This window comes from Onychostruthus taczanowskii, unplaced genomic scaffold (assembly GCF_017590055.1).
Source record: "Onychostruthus taczanowskii isolate IOZ18803 unplaced genomic scaffold, ASM1759005v1 scaffold471, whole genome shotgun sequence".
NCBI lineage: Eukaryota > Metazoa > Chordata > Aves > Passeriformes > Passeridae > Onychostruthus > Onychostruthus taczanowskii.
In genome coordinates this window covers 1,209-20,110 of record NW_024502248.1, presented here as the reverse complement: position 1 = coordinate 20,110, position 18,902 = coordinate 1,209, and the positions used below count along the sequence as shown (strand labels likewise).

At 56.5% G+C, this 18,902-nt stretch overlaps 1 protein-coding gene across 1 annotated transcript; it reads right to left on the bottom strand.

Moving 5' to 3' along the window:
• Positions 1–4,891: 4,891 nt before the first annotated feature.
• LOC121341358 (sacsin-like) lies at positions 4,892–18,480 on the bottom strand (the record flags this gene model as incomplete). The annotated part of the gene is made up of 6 exons (XM_041414811.1): positions 4,892–15,175; positions 15,648–15,736; positions 15,995–17,327; positions 17,699–17,845; positions 18,110–18,212; positions 18,393–18,480. Coding segments are annotated over 6 exons (11,818 nt in total), but the record flags the coding sequence as incomplete, so codon positions are not given.
• Positions 18,481–18,902: the final 422 nt, after the last annotated feature.

The following is an 18,902-nucleotide window of genomic DNA, read 5'->3' as shown; positions in this document are numbered from 1 at the left end:
AGAAAGGACTGCACTCAGCATTGTCCTCCGGGATCCACTCTGGGGACCCTGGGGGGCATCCCCCAGCTTAGGGAGACACAAGAAGTCTTCCTCAAAAAGCTGTTAAGACCCTATTGGCTCCTTCCCCTGTTCCTATGTCTGTTCCTATGTCCCTGAGCCACTCCCTCCCTATCCCCTGACTGGCCCTCATTTTTGTACTGCCTGGAGACCAGGTTCACCCCCTGCCCCTCAGGAGGGAGAAACCTCGAGTCTCCCCACGAGTGTGCCTGGGGACTCGGAACATCTCACCACGCGGCTGAATTAAACATCCGTGGATACCATGCAAAGGCTCTTTTTGCTTCCTTACCCTGGACTTTACTAGCAGCTGTTCAGGCTGCAACAGTCCACCACTAGACTTTGTGCCACTGATCACCAGGGTTCCAAGAAGGTAGGTTCTGTGCAAGGTGTCTTTGCTTGTATGTACATATTCAGAAAAAATAGGCAGGATTTACAACAGGGATTTCTGCTCCATATCTTATGTGGGAAAAAATGGAATGATCCCCGCTCCCTCTCACTGGTGGTGGGTAAAGTTGTCCTGTTGTTGATGGCAGTGGATGTCACCTGCACAGGAACTGTGCCAGACTGGTGTGACATACTCTGGGAAGGAGCACTCTGAGGAAGGTAAAAGCTGGTCCGTAGAGATCATTCAAAGACATTCTTCAAACCACAGAAGCCACTGTTTTATGAAGATCAGGAACAAAATTCCTAGGCAAGGGCTGAAACTCTGCTTCTGTTGTTCCTTTACCTCCCAGATAAATTTTTCCATTAATGATGACAGATCGAATTTGAAACTTGCCCAGTGTATAATTCACTCATCTTTTTATGACCTTTGATAGGAGGGAGGAATTCTTGGTCCTGAAAATACTCAGGAACTGGCAGAGGATGAGAAGGTCAAGGGCTGAGGGTATAATTTAAAATAGCTTATCAAGGTGAAAAAGCAGAATCACAACCCTGGGTTACAGGAGATCAAGTGAACTGGAACCTTCTGATCAACCTCATCTCAGAAAGGAGGAATGTGGAAGAAAAAAATGTGGAAGAATCAAGTTATCCAGGAGGAGTTTACAGACATTCCTGTGGAAGCACTTAATGGAGTTACACAGGAAGCCTGCCCTGCATCATGTGAGCAAGAATGCTGAGAAATGGGGAAGAAAGATGATTAGACACAATCTGAAAACTGGAAAGGCATCCTGTTTGTCAAACCTGTAAACCTGGAGAGAAGAATAACAAGCTGTCAAAACGATGGATTTATTACAGGCCTGCAATTGCTTTTGAGCAAACTGCTGAACACAGTTTCTCACACTAAAATGTATAAATAATGTCTTAACGTTGCAATAAACCAGATTCACTTGCTTCTAGCTTGTGTCTCTCACATTCATATGCCACAGCAGTAGGGAAGGGGGAGAACAGTTAGCGAGCTCTTGAGCCAGGTATACACCAGGTCTAAGGACTGGAGAAAGCCACAGCAGCTAGCCATTGTCTTCAGAAGAGGCTGGCCAGTGAAGGTGGTTCCTGAGAACTTCAGAGAGCATTACACCAGTCTTAAAGATGGGCACAAAGGAGGGTGTGAAGAACTACAAGCTAATCAGCTGCTTTGGAATCCCTGGGAAAGTGATGGAGCAAATCCTCCTGGACACCCTTTCAAGCAACTGAGAGAGAAGGGCATTGGGAATAGCCAGCTGAGATTTACCAGGGGGACATGGTGCCTGGCCAACCTGATTGACTCTGCAAATAAAGGGAGACCAGGGATGGTGTTGCTGGACATTGCAAAACATTCAATAGCCACAGTCTCCTTACAGCCCGACTGGTGAGATACAGACCGAGTGATTGGCCAAGGGAAAACTGCCCAAACCAGCGGGCTCAGTGCTGCTGGATCAGGTGTATGAAGTGACCAGGCTGTGGTGACACCACTCACTCCAGATCATCCCTGGAGCCAGTATTACTGTTGATCAATGACTAATATTTATATACAGAGGATGTCTTCTCTAAGTGAAGAAACTTTACAACAGAGATTTATTCCACCATGATCATATGTATCATAAGGTAGTTCCTAGCTCATACACAAACATTACTTTTCCTAGAACTACTTTACCCACCTCTGCCCCTTGCTGGAAGTCCTTTTATGGTCTTGGAGGGTCTTCTAAAGGGCTCTCTGGTGGTCCTATTCACTGTGAGCCCCCAAATTTGGAAGTGCCCTTGCCTTGAATCTCTTAGGGCAATCACTGTTGTTTCTTGTTACATAACTTTGCCAAAAAACCCACTTAGGTGCCTTACAATCTGTTTTTCCACTGCTTCCAGCTCTATTCAACATCCTGTGTGTCTACTTTTACATTATTTTATCTAATTTGCTAGTTAGTCTTTAAGCTGTATTTTGCAACCAAAACGCTCTATTTTCCATGTTTTCTGTCACAGTGAGTGGCAGCAATGCATCTTCCTGGTGGCTGGAGCTACCCCCATTTCTATGGTCCCTCAGGCTGACAGACATGCCACGCACTGATGTCATGTCCAGCCTCAGCTCAGCTCACATCCCTTGCCCAGACAGGGGAGAAACACAGGCAGGAGAGGCAGAAGCCATGTGCCTAGGCTGCCCCGCCTTGAAGGCACAAAAGCCTCCACCTTCTACTGGTCAAGGGTCAGGGCACCTGACAGTGAGCCTTCAGCACTGAGTGATGGCATCCCACTTCTGCAGCCTTGGCCCAATCAGATGACCTGGTCTCCTCAGGAGCTGCCCTTTGACCTTGTCAGGGACCATCCAATGGACATGATGCCATGGCAGCTTGGCAACCCCTGGATTCATCATCACTATGGTGATGTTTACCTCAGCATAGAATCCCAGACTGGTTTGGGCTGGTGGGACCTCAAAGCTCATCCATTTCCACCCCCTGCCCTGGGCAGGGACACCTGCCACCAGACCAGCTTGCTCCAAGCCCCCTCCAACCTGGCCTCAGACACTTGCAGGGATGGGGCAGCCACAGCTGCTCTGGGCAACCTGTGCCAGGGTCTTACCATCCCCAGAGGAAAGAGTTTTTTCTAACCCTACCCTCTGCCAATGGAAATCCATTTCCCTTGTCCTGGCATTCCAGGCCCTTGTCCAAGGTCACCCCTCAGCTCTCTTAGAGCCCCTTTAGGCATTGGAAATGTCTCTAAGGTCTCCCTGAAGCCTTTTCTTCTCCAGGCTGAACACCCCCAGCTCTCCCAGCCTGGCTCAGAGCAGAGGGGCTCCAGCCCTTGAAGCATCTCTTTGGCCTCTCTGGACTCACTCCAGCAGATCCACATCCTTCTGATTCTGGACCCGAGGGCTGGAGGCAGCTCTGCAGGTGGGGTCTCAACTGAGCAGGGCAGAGGGGCAGAATCCCTTTTGTCCCCTGCTGCCCACAATGTGGGGTCAGCCCAGGACAGGGGTTTTGTGGGTGACAGCACAAGAGGCCAAGGCACACTGAGATTTTTGTCTGCCAACATGTCCAAGTTCTTCTCCTCAGGGCTGCTCTCAACCCCTGCTCTGCCCAGCCCGAGTCTGTGCTTGGGATTGCCCTGACCCAAGGGCAGGCCACGTACTTGGCCTCATACCAGCAGAGTCACACTGGGACTTTGGTGATGGTCTCTGGGCCTATGGCAATGACTCCAGCTCGTTTAAATTTGAGGTCCTCCTGTTGCTTCCTCTACCTCATGCTTTTCTTGAGACCCCAATGCTCCCCTCAGTACTACCTCATCATCCTTGTCAAAGGTTTGCATGGTGAGGTCGGGTAGCAGGGTCCTGCAGGGTGACCCACTATGAGGAGACACCAGAAGCTGCCCCTGTGTTGGGCAGAGCAAGCTCCAGAGGGCTCCAGGACAGACCTGCCACTGGCTAAGGCTGAGCCAGCCACTGATGCCGGGAGGGCCTCTGTGATTAGATACTAAAAAAGGGGTAAACACTGCTGTGCAACAGCAGCTGGCAGGGAGGAAGGAGAAGACGTAAAGCAACAGCCCTGCAGGCACCAAGGCTGGGGGAGGAGGTGGTGCTGGAGCAGATTCCCCTGAAGCCTGTGGTGCAGCCCATGGGGAGGAAGATTTTGACCCATAGCCCATGTAGGTGAGGAAGAGATCCCAACAGCACCCCATGTAAGAACCCCACAGCACAGCAGGTGGGAGCTGTGAAGGGAGCTGTAGCCTGGGAGGAATCCACGTTCGAGTGGGCTTCTGGCAGGGGCTATGCTCTGTGGAGAGGAGTCTATGCAGGAGCTGGCAGAACACTGGAGCAGTCTGTTCCTGGAGGACTGTACCCCATGGAAAGGGACTTTGCTGGAGCAGTTCTTAGAGAACTGCAGCCCGTGGGAAGGACCCACATTGGAAAAGTTGGTGCAGGACTGTCTCCCATGGAGAGGGGAATCTGCGAGGAGAAAGGAGCAGCAGAGACAAGTGTTATGAGCTGACAGCAATCCACATTCCCCATCTTGCGCACTGCTCAAGGGAAGGAGGTAAAAGAGTTGGGAGTGAAGCTGAGTCTGGGAAGAAGGGAGGGTAGGGGGAGGTGTTTTAAGTTTTATTCTTCTTTCTCGTTTTCCTACTCTGTTTAATTGCTTATAAAATAATTTCCCCAAGGTGAGTCTGCTTTGACTGTGACAGTAATTGGTGAGTGATCTCCCTGATCCATGGGATTTTTATGATATTTACTTCTCCTTTTCAGTCAAAAAGAGGAAGTAATGGAGTGGCTCAGTGAGCACCTGGCTAGCCAAAATTGACCCACCACAGTTCTCCAAACTCCTTCATCACCACCTCCACCTTCAACACCCATTGCCCATGACTTCTTCATGTCCCTGACTCCACTGTCAGTGAAGGGCCTACCAGCACTGCAGCATTTATTTTGTACTTTATTTACTGCACACTGAAGACATGCCAATGACTCAGGCTACTCTGTGATGTCCAGTGGTCTAGGCCTTCATCTGCCATCAAAACTCCCCTACCAGGGGTGGACAGTCTGGAATTGCCTGTGGCAGGTCTGTGGCAAGTCCACGGTGAGTCCACAACAGGTCCATGGCGGGTCTCTAATGGGCACCTGGTGGTCCCTTGGCCCAGGTGCTGTGCCCCTTGGTAGGGACTTTTCACTTTCTGCCCACATGGTCCTTCAGTGTCACCAGCACTTTTTGTGCCCGCTTCAGGACCTCCTCCTCATCCACACTGGGGAAGGCCTCACTGGGGGTCATGGGAAAGGGATGGTAACTTGGGTACTGTGTGGCCTTGCCGTCCACACCGCAGTCACACAACCACTGCACATCCAGGACAAGGCCCCTCAGCTCCGGCTCCTCTGCCTCCAGCCTTTGGGCCATACCCATCAGCCCCCTGTGGCCTGCAAAGGCTTCACCACGGCAAAGCACGGCTGCCACCAGCGCCTTCTCCAGGGCCTGGTGCACTTTGAAGAGCACCCAGTTGGGGCAGCAGTGCCGGATGTCATTGTGGGCTGCCTGCAGGTCACTTGTGGCCTGACACAGCCAACGCAAGGCCTCGGGGACAGACAGAGTCAGGACCATGAGCTCCTCACTGCTCAGCAAGGAGCCACCGCCTCCCTGTCCATGGTGCCGGGCGGTGCTCACAGGTTTGTATTGGCCCCACATCTTTGGCCCCCTGACACCATGCAGAGGCCTCAAGATTGCCAGGCTGGGATCCTTCCATGATCCCTCTTCTGCCACAGCTTCAGCCTCCTCCTGAAGCTTCTTCTCTGGCTCTGGTGCGGCCCCCACCAGTGCCACGTTGTTCTCCTCCAGAACCAAAGCAATGTCCTGTGGCTCCTGGCAGACCAGCATTTCACGCAGCACGGACAAAGCACGTGCCTCCAGCTGCCCACCCAGGATGTTATTGATCTCCTGCGCCAGCGTCTCCACCACCCTCAGCTGCTGCCAGTTCAGCACCATCTCTGCGTGCTGGATGTAGAGGAGCCGCTGGGCACCACCAGACAGGCACACGTGGATAACCTGTGACTGGGAGCTGCCCTCCACCTTTGCCCCACTGTGCACCAGCACAGTGCAGATGTCCTTGCAGCACTGCACTTTCATCTTCTCCAGTGTAAAGCCACCATCCCACTCCATTCCCATCACAGCCTTGCGGGTCTGCCACTGCAGCAGGGACTCCAGCCCCAGCCTAAACCACGGGGATACCAGCAGGGTCTGCAGACGCCTCTGCGCAGCGCACTGAGAGCCGTAGTGACACGGCTGCGGACCACCTTCCTCCAGCTGCTTCTCTGTCACCTCTGAGAGTGCCCATGGCCGCAGGTGTGGTGGCAGCCTTTGCAGCAGCCACCTGGCATTACACCCAGACACTGGCAGCGCAGCCATGAACACAAAGGTCTTCTCCAGGGCCCGAGCAGTCTCTGAGGGCACACAGTCATTGAAACACAGTCTGTGGGACAGCTCTAGGGAGCCAGCAGTGCTCAGCAAGTACAGCTCAGCCACAGTAGAGCAATCGGGGGGCTCCGATTCATCCCGCAGCAGCTGGAAGAAATGCCGTGTGGCCAGCAGGACTGTCTTCTTCTGGATGCTGGAAAGGGTCCCACTGCCATGCCTCTCCTGGTAGATTTGGGCCAGGACATGGCTGTAGTGAGTCAGTGTGGGGACCAGGACGACGCCAAGATGTTGCAGGAGATCTCCAAAGGCAGCCACACAGGGGTGAGGCGTGAGGAGGTAGGGATAAAAGTCAGCCTCGTCCGGGAGTGATGTCACCACCTGCCGTGGCCTGGCCATGTCCCATGACTTGGCCAGCACCACAGGCAGCTCAGCGAGGTGCTCTGCATCCACCTCCTTCAGACGGGTCTGCAGGAAGCTGTACATGCTATGGAGCACCTTGGTCCGTGTGCTTACCTGCAGTTCTGTTGAGCAAGCTGCCCTGCACACATGCTCCAGGTTGGCCACCACCAGGGCAGTTGGTATCTCTACAAGGACTCCCATGGCCTTCAGGGACATCTCCTCAAGTCGAAGGGATTCTGGCAGGATGGTGGCTGATGTCCACAGGAGCTCAGCCACATCTTTGCAGTAGGAAACGCTGCCTTTCAGAGCCACAGCCTTAGTGCAGTCTGCAAAAGGAGGGTGAAGGTTCATCAAGTTTGGAGGAATATCCAGTGGAGGCAGGAATTGGATTGAGGAAATTTTCCTCAGGAAACCCTTTGACTCAGGATTTTTCAACAGGTTTGCAAGTTGCTTAAGCATCTCCTGCTGTCGCTCCAGCAGTTCTGCAGCATGGCATGTAGCCTGAGTGGTTTCACGCTCTATCTCCTCAGCCAGTGCCACAAAATCCTCTGTGGAGAGGCTGGTGCGGACACCAGCCTCAAGGAAGAAATCCACAGTTTCTTTCTTGTTCAAATGTAGCTCCTTAAAGAAAGATTCAGGCACAAAGCGGTTTTGGAGACGCAGGGTGTGGAAGGAAGGCATGTCACAGTAGAAGTAGGAGGCCAGGCGCAGTGTTCTGTGGGCATCTGGTATAAAGGCCACCTTCTGAAAAGCTTCCACAATGGTCTTCATGCTCTGAGTGTCACAGATGGGTTTCACAACAAAGAACAAGCGTATAGCTTCCATGAGATTTTGCCGTGTGAGCTGGGACAGGCGGGGAAGTACCACAGCCATGAAGAGCTTTTGGTCATCTGTGAACTCCCACTTCAAACGCTCAGCCAGCTGTTTGTGGACTAGGCTTGGTGTGAGAAGCAGCATGTCTTTGTCCAAGTCATACAGGGCTTGGGCACTCAAGGGCACTTGCAGGAACTGTCTGCGGAGTAACAGCACCTTGCGGTAGGGAGCCACAGCTACATAGCCCCCCCCAAACTTCTGGAAGAGAGGCAGGCGCAGGAGCTGCTCCAGTGCATGTGAATCCAGCTTTCCCTGCTGGACAAACTTCAGCAGGGCTGACACATCCTGCTCCCCTAAATCCCCCCAGCAGAGATCAGCTCTTGTGTCTGCCAGATGGGCCACTACAGCCCTGGGATCTGTGATCTGCAGTGCCCTTGGCTTCAGGTAACAGTGGGAAATACTCCAGGGCAGCAGGGATTGCTGGAGCACAGGGATGCCCAGTTTGTGCAGCACCTTTTCCACTTCAGAGTGACACTCAAAAAGAACCCTGGAGAGGGAGGATAGTGGCAGTAGTTGCTTTGAGTCTGTCTTACTCCCCTGAATAGGCAGCACTGCCATATTCTGGAGATGATTCATGAATGACTCCATGTCCACATCTGAGGGTACCACACTGGCAAGGAAGATCCACAGTCCCTTGAGCCACTCTTTTCCCTCTGTGGTCCACTTCAACTGACCCAATGCCTCCTGGATGAGTGGTGTGGCCTGTGGGAGGTGAAGCTCCTTCACAAAGCAAGGTGGGATCCATGCAGAAATACACTTATGGGCAAAACGGTGGCTGTGCTTGGGGAAGAGGTGGGCAAAGGAGTTCTTGAAGATAGGGTAGTGGATGCTGAAAGCATTCAGAAAACCATCTGCTGTGGCCAGCAAGGGCAGGCCTTCCAGATCTGCCTTGTCCCCATCCTTGTGAGTACCTTTAGAGTGCCTGTTCCATCCTGTTAAGTATTGCAGCAGGTAGGAGCAGCTCTCTGGGGTCCTCAGGGGTGTCTCAGCCAGCTTGCAGGGCACAGGCAGAGCGAGGGCCTTGAGGAAGCACCGGAGAGAGGCTGGCTCTAAGACAACAGCATTCACCTGGGCTTCAATGAACTCCTCACGGATCTGCTGCAGGTGGGGGAATGCTGGAACCTGTTTCATGTTCAGTTGCTCCAGCACCTTCTGGACTTTTGGCTGAGGTATCTCTTTGAGGAAGTATGGCTCTGTTAGCATGTCCTCTCCACCTGGAGATGCCCAGGTTATTGTCACTGTGTCAAGTGACTTCCTGTACACAGGCACCAGGGGCAGGCGTGCATGACTGAGGTGCTTGTAGACCTTTCTCACCATGTCCTGGAAGATAGGTAACACCCTTTTCATAACAGGGAAAAACTGGAGGAAGTGGGAGTCCAGGTGCTGCTGGCAGAGATTCAGGGACCAATACTGGAGCTTTTCTGGCTCCAGGGCTTTCCACTGCCTGGTGAGAAAGTAACAGTATAGTGGAACCACCAAGCACCGGAGCAAGAAGTCATTCCAGGTTGCCTCTGTGCCGCCTTTGTCCCAGTGGAGACTGCACCTGGCTGCATCCACAGAGAAGTTGGCGTTGATGTGCACAGGCAGTCCAGTGACCAAGGGCAGTGGGAGGGTGCAGAAGGCTCTGCCCGTGACTTGGTTCAGAGGTTCCAGGCGGGCAGCCACAGCCCCATAGGGCAGACATTTAGGCAATGGAGACTCCTCAGCCCCACCCTGCACCCCAATTTGGGAGATCACCCTCCACAAACTTGTGGTCTTGGCCCTGCTATTTTTGACTTTCATGGTATAGGAGAGAGGGGTGGGGCTGTTCCCATCCACGGCTTGGCTTAATCTTGCTTGAAAATCCCGTCTCAACTTTGCATCATCCTCTGTGAGCTCCGTGGTTACCCGCAGCTTCTCCACCAACTCTTTCCCATCTGGGGGGATCTCAGAGAAGATGATGGTGTGGACATGCCTGAGGAAGAGCACCAAGTCCTCACCTTCCTTAGCCAGTGTTTCTTCCATGTTCTTGAGGTCTTGGTCTCGCACGACCATGTCTGACACCCTGGACATGGCAGCCTCAGCTGCAGTGCGGAGCGGCAGCCGGAAAAGGACACCCTGTTTCAGGTTGAAGAAGGATGGTAGGAAGGTGTCATAAATGTCTGCAAAATTCTTCTTGAAATCAGTGTTGACAGCAAACATGCTACCAGGCTTCTCAGTTGTGGCTGTGGACAGGTAGTAGAGATGAGGATCAGAGACACACAGGACACTGTCTCCGGTCAGGAAGGCTGGGCAGTCAGTAAAGTGGTAGACAGTGTTGAAGCCAAGGCCATACTTGCCTGTGACATCCTGCCGGTCTTGCTTGCCACCCACCCCCAGACGCTGAATGCCTTCAATGTCCTGCTCCTGGAAGGGGCGGTCATTGTAGATGCAGAGGGCAGGGCCCTGCAGGATGTTCCATTTCTCACTAAAAGTAGCCTTCGCTGGGTGCGTCCGGCGGTCCCACACGAAGTGCAAAAGCCCTGCACCTGCATCATCTGCATTCTGGAGCACCTCCTTCACCATATCAGGAGCAGACGCAGAGTACTCCTTCAAGATATTCTTCAGTCGCGTTGGCAAATCTTCATGGGCACCAAATGGCTGCGCCCAGAAGCTCAGGTGATCAGTGATGAGTTCACTCCTCTCCAGTGCTCGGTGGCGTGTGGTGGTCACCCCACAGTGCAGGGCTGTCGATCGGGACAGCTGTTTATGGCACAGCAGGACATCTCTGTCCAATGGCATCCATGGTGCATCATTGAAGTAGAGCTTGTCCCGTGGCTGCAAAATGCCCTCCTCATCAGGCAGAAAGAGTTGCTGGGTCTGGCAGGCATCTGGCTGGTTGCTATCTTCCATCAAGCCACAAGACACCAGCTGCAGGGCCAGATCCAGCTCCGTGGCAGGCAGTGGCTTTCCAGCATGTATCTCTGCCAGAGTGGAGAGCACTCGGGCATAATCATCCCAGGCGAATGTGTGGCGCAGCCCCACACACTTCCAGAGCTCTCTGTAGGGCTTGTACTGCTCTTGGAGCTCATGAAGGTATGGGGCAGCCTTAAATGACAGTGTCTCGGCCACAGCTGTGACTGGCACAAAACGGGAGCCCACCAAGATGAAGGGCTCCCCTGGGGCCACTGCAGAAGCCACCTCATCCCAGCTGGAGGGATGTTCCTGGAGCAGCATGTCCAGGTGCTTGTAGCAGCAGTTGGTGCTGTATTGCAGGGTCTCCAAAGGGAGAGTGTTGGAGAAACGGCGGAGTGCTCGCAGCTGCTCAAGGACCTGAGCTGAGGGTATCTGCCGGTCCAGTCCCAAGAAGGATGCTACCTCCTCAGAGAGGCTGAAGTTTTTCCCCAGCATTTTAGGAGCCAAGATAGGCTGGATGAGTCCCACTAGTGGGTCATGGAGGTGATGGTAGAGCTGGGCAGCTGGCAGCAGCACAGGGTCACCAGTGTGCAGTGCAGCAGGGAGGAAAGGCACAGTCTGGAAAGCGGCCTGCAGGGTGTCATTTATTCCCTTCTTCACTGCATCCTGAAGTAACTCAAGGATGCAGGCAGCCCTCTGGCAGCCCTGGGCATGATCCTTGGTCCACACAAGCTGCACAGTCTTTGCCCTCTCCAGCAGCTCTGGCAGAGCCACGGTGTTCTTCACCATGCCCAGCCTCTCCAGTTGGCTTAGTCTCTCCAGGGAAAGGAAGGCATTCCCAGTGGGGAAGCGCCCATCCTCAGGGTTGTATAAAGGGGCAGCACGGCCTCTGGGATGCACCAGGTGATTGATGAGCTGCAGGTGGCCATGAGGGGTGACAGGGATGCAGGGCACTGTCTGCAGCATTTTGTCCACATCCTCATGAGACATATCCAGCGCATGGAGCAACAGCAGGTTCCGGTCAACATCAGGGAGATTTTCTAAGTTGGGAAGCACAAGCTCACATAGAAAGCGGTTCCAGTCATATGTTCCAGCAAGCAGTGCCTTCCCAAGGCCCTCCTGCACCTTCCCAGGCAAGGCCACAGCCAACAGGGGACGGGGCACGGTGATGGCAAAGACTCGCTGTGCCACAGTACCCAGCTTAGGGTGTCTTTCCACAGCCTGGTGCAGGAAGCGGGCATCCTGCAGCGAGCACCAGAAGTGGCCATTGGAAAAGAGCCTTGGGCCACTCCTGGCTGCCAGAGCCTGGTAGAAACCAGTCACAGCCTCTGTAAAGGGGTAACGGGCAGTGCTAATATCTGGCCAGAAGAGATGATACTCATAGTTCTTCAACTCGCCTGCCTCGTGCATGGCACGGAGATGGTCCAGTGCCCGGAGCCAGGCCATTGGCACAGCATTGCGGAGCAGCATCCGGTTCCACTTGCCCCGCTCTGCTGTGTCCCACAGCCCCTTGCGATTTGAGAGGATGCTGAAGGCCCCATGCAGGTGGATTGGCAGCCCAGACATGACCGGCATGGGAAGGTGGCAGAAAACTTGCCCCTTCTCAGTGTCCAGACGTGGCACCCACTTGCCATCTTCAGCAGGGGCAAGGGGAAGGGCCACACCAGCCATGGGAAGTGGAGGATGGAGTCCTGCCTGTGTGTTCTGGTGAAACAGTTCCAGCAACTCCCCATCACCCTGACACACCAAAACCAGGTAGTGCCAAGTGGTCCTGGATTCCTCCTCACAAGCTGAGAGCTGCTCAATGGCTGCCCAACTTGGGGGATCCCCAGGGGCACCCAAGTCTCGGATCTCCTTTCGATGCAACGTGGCCAGAGGTATGGTATCCTCTGCAGAAGTGGCCGTATCTGGCAGCATCTCCAGGGACAGCTCCCTCACCTTCTTCAGGAAGAGCAGCAGGAGCCGGTTAGAGCCAAGGAAAGCAGTCCCAAGGGACTGGATGCGCTCTGTACCAAAGGCCTCAGAGCAAATCTGTGATGTCACAGCTTCCTCTTCAGTGCGAAAAGGCAAGCGGAAAAGGCTCCCTGGAAAGGGTCCTGGCTCAGGCAGACAGCACCCAAAGATACCGTGGTAGGGCTGGAACTGCTCAGCAAAGACACGGAGAATGCGTGGTCGGCTGGAGAAGTCCAGGCGGATGCCAGGGGAGCTGGCCCTGAGGATGTGCTTGCCCAGATGGGTGCCATTGGGATCAAAGATGAGCAGTGTCTCCCCACTCAGCACTGCCGGTACATCTGTGACACGGTACACAGAGCTGAAGCCCAGCCCAAAGCGCCCGATCTGGCCTGGCTGGCCCTCCTTTGTGGCAGCCCCAATCCGAGTGATGTTCTGGAGGTCATCCTCTGTGAACAGGGCATTGTTGTAGGCCCAGAGGGCTGGGCCATGGCAGGCAGCCATGCCTGGGTCTAGCAGCCCAGAGGTGGCCTTTCTGCGGCACCGCAGGTCCAGGAGGAAGCGGCACACAGTAGCGCTGGCATCCTCTGCGTTCTGGACCATCTCTGTGAAGAGGTCGCTCTCCTCACCGTACTCCTGGAGGATGTTGCGGAGGCGTCGGGTGATGGGCTCCGAGGGGCCACAGGCTGTGAATGGCTCTGGGCCCAGCACTTGTGTACTGAGACGTTCTGTGCCCAGGAACATGGCTGTGCTGCAAGGCACGGCCTCGTGCACCACCTCTTGAACATCCTCCTCTTCCTCCAGCTCCATGTCCAGGTACACGGCAGACGCAGCTGGACGGAGGGCAAAGCCTGAGCCCTGCGGGATCCTCACAGGAACTGGCACAGTGCCCTTGCTCTGGTGGCCCTGCCTCTCCAGCCACTCCAGGACAGCTACAACCACCTGCAACTCTGCGGCAGTGCCTGCTCTGGAGCTGCGCCTGTCTATGTCCTGCCCCAGGGAGTGCAGGGCTGACACTGCCCGCTCCTCACTCACCCCATCCGCCACCCCCCAGGCCCTGAAGAGGCAGCCATAGGGCAGGAAGTCAGGGGGCACCCGGGGCACCAGCATCCCCAGCTCCAGCTTCTCAGGATAGCCCAGCACAGCATCACGTGGCAGGACAAGTCCAGACCCAGTCCACACAACAGCATCATCCGGGGCAGTCCCAAAGGCCTTCAGGTTTTCCTGCATGTGCCAGTAGATGGGCTGGAGAGCAGGACCCACTTCATCCATGTCCCTGCGCCTCACCAGCTTTCTCAGCTGCTCCCACACTCTCTCTGGTGGTGGGGTCTGGCTCAGCCCCAGCTTCTTCTCTGCCTCTGGCACAAAGGCATCAGTCAGGGGCATGGCAAGCCCCACCAGGGATTGGTACTGCATGGATCGCAACTCCCTGGGGGGCAGGAAGGGCTGCCCAGGCTCTCCTGTGCACTTGGAGCGAGGCACCCACGGCAGGGCCTGGAGCTGCCCAAGCTCTGCAGCACTGAAGCCATCCAGTGCCTTGGGGTGGTTGCAGACTGTGATCAGTGCCTCAGCCCTGTCCAGAGCTGCCGTGCCACCCTGACTGACTTTTGCTGCAGCTGCCAGGATGTCTGAGGGCAGCAGGCACCCCTCACCATGCCGCAAACCCACGGCCCTCAAGGCACGGAGGACAGACGGATTGTGGAAGGCAGCAGGAGGAAAGCGCTCAGGTCCCAGCAGTGCCTGCAGGGTGCTGTCACAGGGGTCATAGAGGTCTTCTGGGCATGCAGGGCCGTTAGGAGTCTCCAGGAAGGCCAGTGTGCTGCAGGCCTGCCGGAGCGGGGGGCTCTGTGCAAAGACAGTGTCTCCGTGCTGCAGTACCCAGAGCAGCAGAGCCTGTGTCTCAGCCGCTCGCCCTGCATACGCACCTTGGGCCACGGCTCTGACGGCCTTCAGCATCACACAGGCTGCACTGATGAGGGGCCTCTGGAGCCTCCCGAGTAGCCGCCGGTCAACTTCATCCTGGCACCGCAACATCACCTCCGGCAGCAACACATCTTGGGGCAGCTCCAGCTCTGGCTCCAGCACCGGGGTGGCAGCGGCTGGCACCAGCTCTGTGGGCTGTGGGGTGGCCAAGCAGGGCAGTGGCAGAAAGAGGGGCAGAGCAGCCAGAGTGGCCATGTCCTGCTTTGTCAGGGATGGGATGTCTGCCAGGTAGCGCCGGAGGGTGACCACATCTGCATGAGGCAGCGAGGCCATGCGGGAGGCCAGTGCTGCAGCCTCCTGCCTCCCCAGGGCCCGCAGGGCATTGAGGGGGGATGGAGGCAGGACATAGCAGGACAGGGAACGGTGCCACATGGGCAACCTTGGTGGCACCACAGGGCAACCCAGGACCTCCAGCACAGAGGCCACAGCAAGTGGCAGGAGCTGGCCCTCCCATGCCTGGAAGATAAGACTGGACTCAGGTATCAGTGGAGCCAAACTGACAGTGGGGGCATCCAGTGAGGACAGGGCTATGAGAGGAAGCCCCTCCAGAGGGCCCAGGTCTTCTATGTGGGCCAGGAATTGCCACAGGGCTGGGAACCAGGAGGCTGGGGGCTGGGGGGGCCCTTGGGCTGGGCACCAGGTCACTGGGGTTGAAGACTGGGATGTCCAGGTGGGGGGCAGAGCCAAGCGCAGGGTCTGTACAGTCACGGCTGGATCCAGCAGAACCAGGTTGGGGAAGAGACCTGTGTACAAGAGACACAGGCTGGACTTAGAAACACGTGGGACCTGGCGGGGGAGACACAGGATGGGCAAGAAAGAACCGGCAGGGGATGGGTGGCCCCCGTATGGGATATGGGAGGATCTGGGCTCTGGAGGGATGGTGGACACCCTTAATAGGAGCACAGAGAACCCAGAAACCCCAGGTGGGTGGGGATATAAGAAAGAGATATGGGAGGTAAAAAGGTGTTAGGGGGACCAGTATTGGGGAGCACAAAGGTCTTCAGAGGAGGAACACAATGAGACCCAGGACCTCAGGGAGCACAGAGGGGATAGGGGAATGTGGGAAGAACATGGATCCCCAGAAAGACAGGGACGTACAGGGAGATACTGGGGCTGCAGAGGAATCCCAAGGTGTACAAGGCTGCCTGGGGATGTTGGGGTTTAGGGGGGGCAACCAGGGGACCTAAAGGTGGTTCAAGGACCCCCACCTCTTACCCTTCTTGGCAATGCCTCGCAGGAGGCTGTCCAAGCCTGGCTCCAGGTCTGAGGGCAGGAAGGATCCGGCCAAGCCAGGTAGGAGCTCCCTGTGGGGACAAATAGAGGTGCTGGAGGACCAGAGGGGTAATGGGGAGCAGTTTTCTGGGCACCTGCCTCAGCTCCTGCCTCACTTGGTGACACTAGGTAAGAGAAGGAGGGCAGTGAGGAGCCTAAATATCCAGGGTCAAATATCCAGGTTTGTCCATGCCTCCCCTTCCCAACTCAGAGCAAGAGCTGTGACCGTGGACAAGTGGCTGTCCTGCCCACTCTGCGAGGAATGGAGCTGCCGGGGGCCACGGGCTCACCTGGGGCAGTCGGATGTGTCCACGTAGACAACGGCTGACGCAGTTCCAAAGGCCACGAAGGTTCCATCAGCGCGGGGCAGGAGGGGGAGGCCGTGGAGCTCAGCATGGCACCCATCCCCAGCCACGTAGCGCAGCAGGGAGAGGCGGCTGGCAGCCAGGAGCTCTGCGGCCCCATGGTGCCGCAGCACTTCCCGCACGTGTCCCGCCGTGGCCTCCCGCAGGCCCTTTGGCATCCCCAAAGTCAGCGCCCTCCACACACGGGGTGGGATCTTGGCCACCGGCTCCCCGGCTGCCACCAGCAAGGCCTGGACAGCCCACCGTGTGGCCACATCGCCCACGGCCTCTGGCAGCAGCACAGCCTCGAGGGCCCGCAGCCGCCCCGCCGCCCCGTCTGCGGCCGGCAGCAGGACAGGGGCGGCCGCCAGCTCCTGGCACACACGGCTCACCAGGCTGTGGATCCGGCCGGAGCTCGGTGTGCACTCGGGGTCTGGCCACAGGCTGTAGGCATCTGCACCGGGCACAGCCACAGCCACAGTGGCCAAGTGGCTGTAGACCCGGGGCAGGAGGTCGAGCAGCAGAAGAGCATTCCAGCGGGCATCTTCCTCACCCTCCTCACCCTCCTGGGGCCAGCGCAGGTGGCGGCGATCATCGGAGAGGGCAAAGGGAGCGCTGGCATGGACAGGCAGCCCTGTGGCCATCTCGTCAGTGGCTGGCAGTGGCAGGAAGCAGCAGAGCCGCCCTTGGCAGGCCCCATGGAGGGGGTGTGCCAGGCTCAGCTCAGGGCAGCACCCCAGCCGTGTGCCCAAAGCCACAGCTGGCCCCTCAGTGGCCCTGCCCGTGGCCACCAGCCACTCGCTCCCAGCACTGACCCCATCTCCGTGCAGGGCCACCAGGCACCACGCAAGACTCAGCCCCTCATCCCCTGATGGCACTGGGACAGGGAGAGGCTGAGGGGATGCCACAAGTGTTCCCATGAGTGTCTGGACCCCGTCAGGGGCCACACGGTGCAGGGCCACATGGCGGACATGGCGGAGGAAGAGGAGGGCAAGAGGGGCCTCTGTGAGGAAGGTCTGGATGAGGTTGCAGATGCGCTCAGGACTGGAGATCCCTTCAGCGATTTCTGAGGGTTGCCGGCGAAGGGGGAAGCGGAAGAGGGTGCCCTGGGCTGAGGCACGGTGTTTTCCCACAGCTTCCAGCCCAGCCCAGAAGGGCTCAAAAAGGCCAGGAAGGTCCTGGGCTTCCGAGATGTCCCAGCGCTTGCCAGCACCAGGCAGCACCTGGCATTCAGGATCCAGCACCCCCAAGTATGGGGCGCTCAGCACACCTGGTAGGTCTGGAGACATGGGAACCATGAGGCCACAGAGATGACATGGACACCACTGCCTTCCCAGATCATCCCAACTCATCAATGCCCCAAATGCCCACTCAATGGCCTCGAGTTTATCCCCACGATGCCTCCCATGATCCAAAGCTTAATTCTAATTCACCAGTCCTCCCTCAGTTTGTCTCCCTAGCCTTATTCTCCATTGCCAGCCAGCTTTCCTCCAGCCTGCCGAGGCTTCAGGTTTCCTCACTTTGGACACAGCCCTCAGTTTTTGCACACTCCTGGTGCCCCCCAGTTCTCCCCAGCGCCTGTAGTTCAGTGCCTCCAGTAAAATCCACATCCCCAGTTTAGTCCCAGCTGAGGCTGCCAGTGCCACTCACCGGTGAGGTGGTAGACAGAGGTGAAGCCCAAGCCGAAGCGCCCCACGCTGCGGGGATCCTCCCGCTTGTGTGACACCCCTGGGCGCTGAATCCCTTTCCAGTCCCGGGGAGACATCACGGCGTCATTGTAGGCCAAGAGAGCTGGGCCTGGTGGTCAGCACCATCCATGGGTTAGGGGGAATTGGGACATGGAGCAGGAATTGTCATTCACACTCAATGTCCCCACAAGCTCCAGTCCCACAAAACCCCCCTCAGTAGCACTGAGTCCTTGCAGTACCCTCAGTGCCCCCAGCACATCCCAGAACCCCTCACCAGTTTCAGTTCCCCCAGTTCCCCCAGTCCCTCCCAGCACCAGCCAGTGCCACCCCAAGGCTTCATCCAGTTTCTCCCAGTGCCCACAGTGCCTCTCACCCTGGGTGCCCTCCAGTCCCCCTCCAGTGATGTCGAATTCCCGCTCATCAGACACAAACACGACCTCGTTAGCTCCGGCGTCATCTGCATTCTGCACCAGCTCCTGGAATTAGAGATCAGTGCGCGGTCACCTGGGCCCTCCAGGCCCTGAGAAAAGCATCAACCCTCTCTCCCAGCTGGGCACCAAGGTCCTGGGGCTGGTGCTGGACAGGGAGCAGCCCCACTGCCTGCGGTAACTCTGCCCCACTGGGCAGGAGATCCCGGACAGGTGATGGGGTCTGACCTTGAGGATCTGCCCTCCATCCGGGTACTTCTGCAGGATGCTGTGCAGGTAGTCAAGGAAGCTGGGTGCCCGCTGGCAGAAGGTCTCCCTGTAAACCAAAGAGAGGGAGAGAAGGTGTGGGGGAGGTTCTGTAACCACGACGCCCACATCCTCCCTCCTTGGATCCCACAGGATGTGCCTCTCCTTGGAAGGGTCAAGAACTCTATCTCCTTCCAGGACCCACTGAAACAACCACCTGCAAGGACAACACCTACACTCCCCACACCCCCATGTCTTCCTGGGATGCTCCAGCGCACTGGTTTTGGCTGGGATAGAGTTAATTTTCTTCCCAGAAGTGTGTCCAGAGCTATGTTCAGGATTTAGCATGAGAACAGTGTTGGTTGCGCACTGATGTTTGAGTTGGAGCCAAGTCAAGGACTTTTCAGTGTCCCATGCTCTGCCAACAAGGGGGAGCATGGACAGGAGACCCGACCCCAACCGGCCAGAGGGATATTCCAGACCACAGAACCT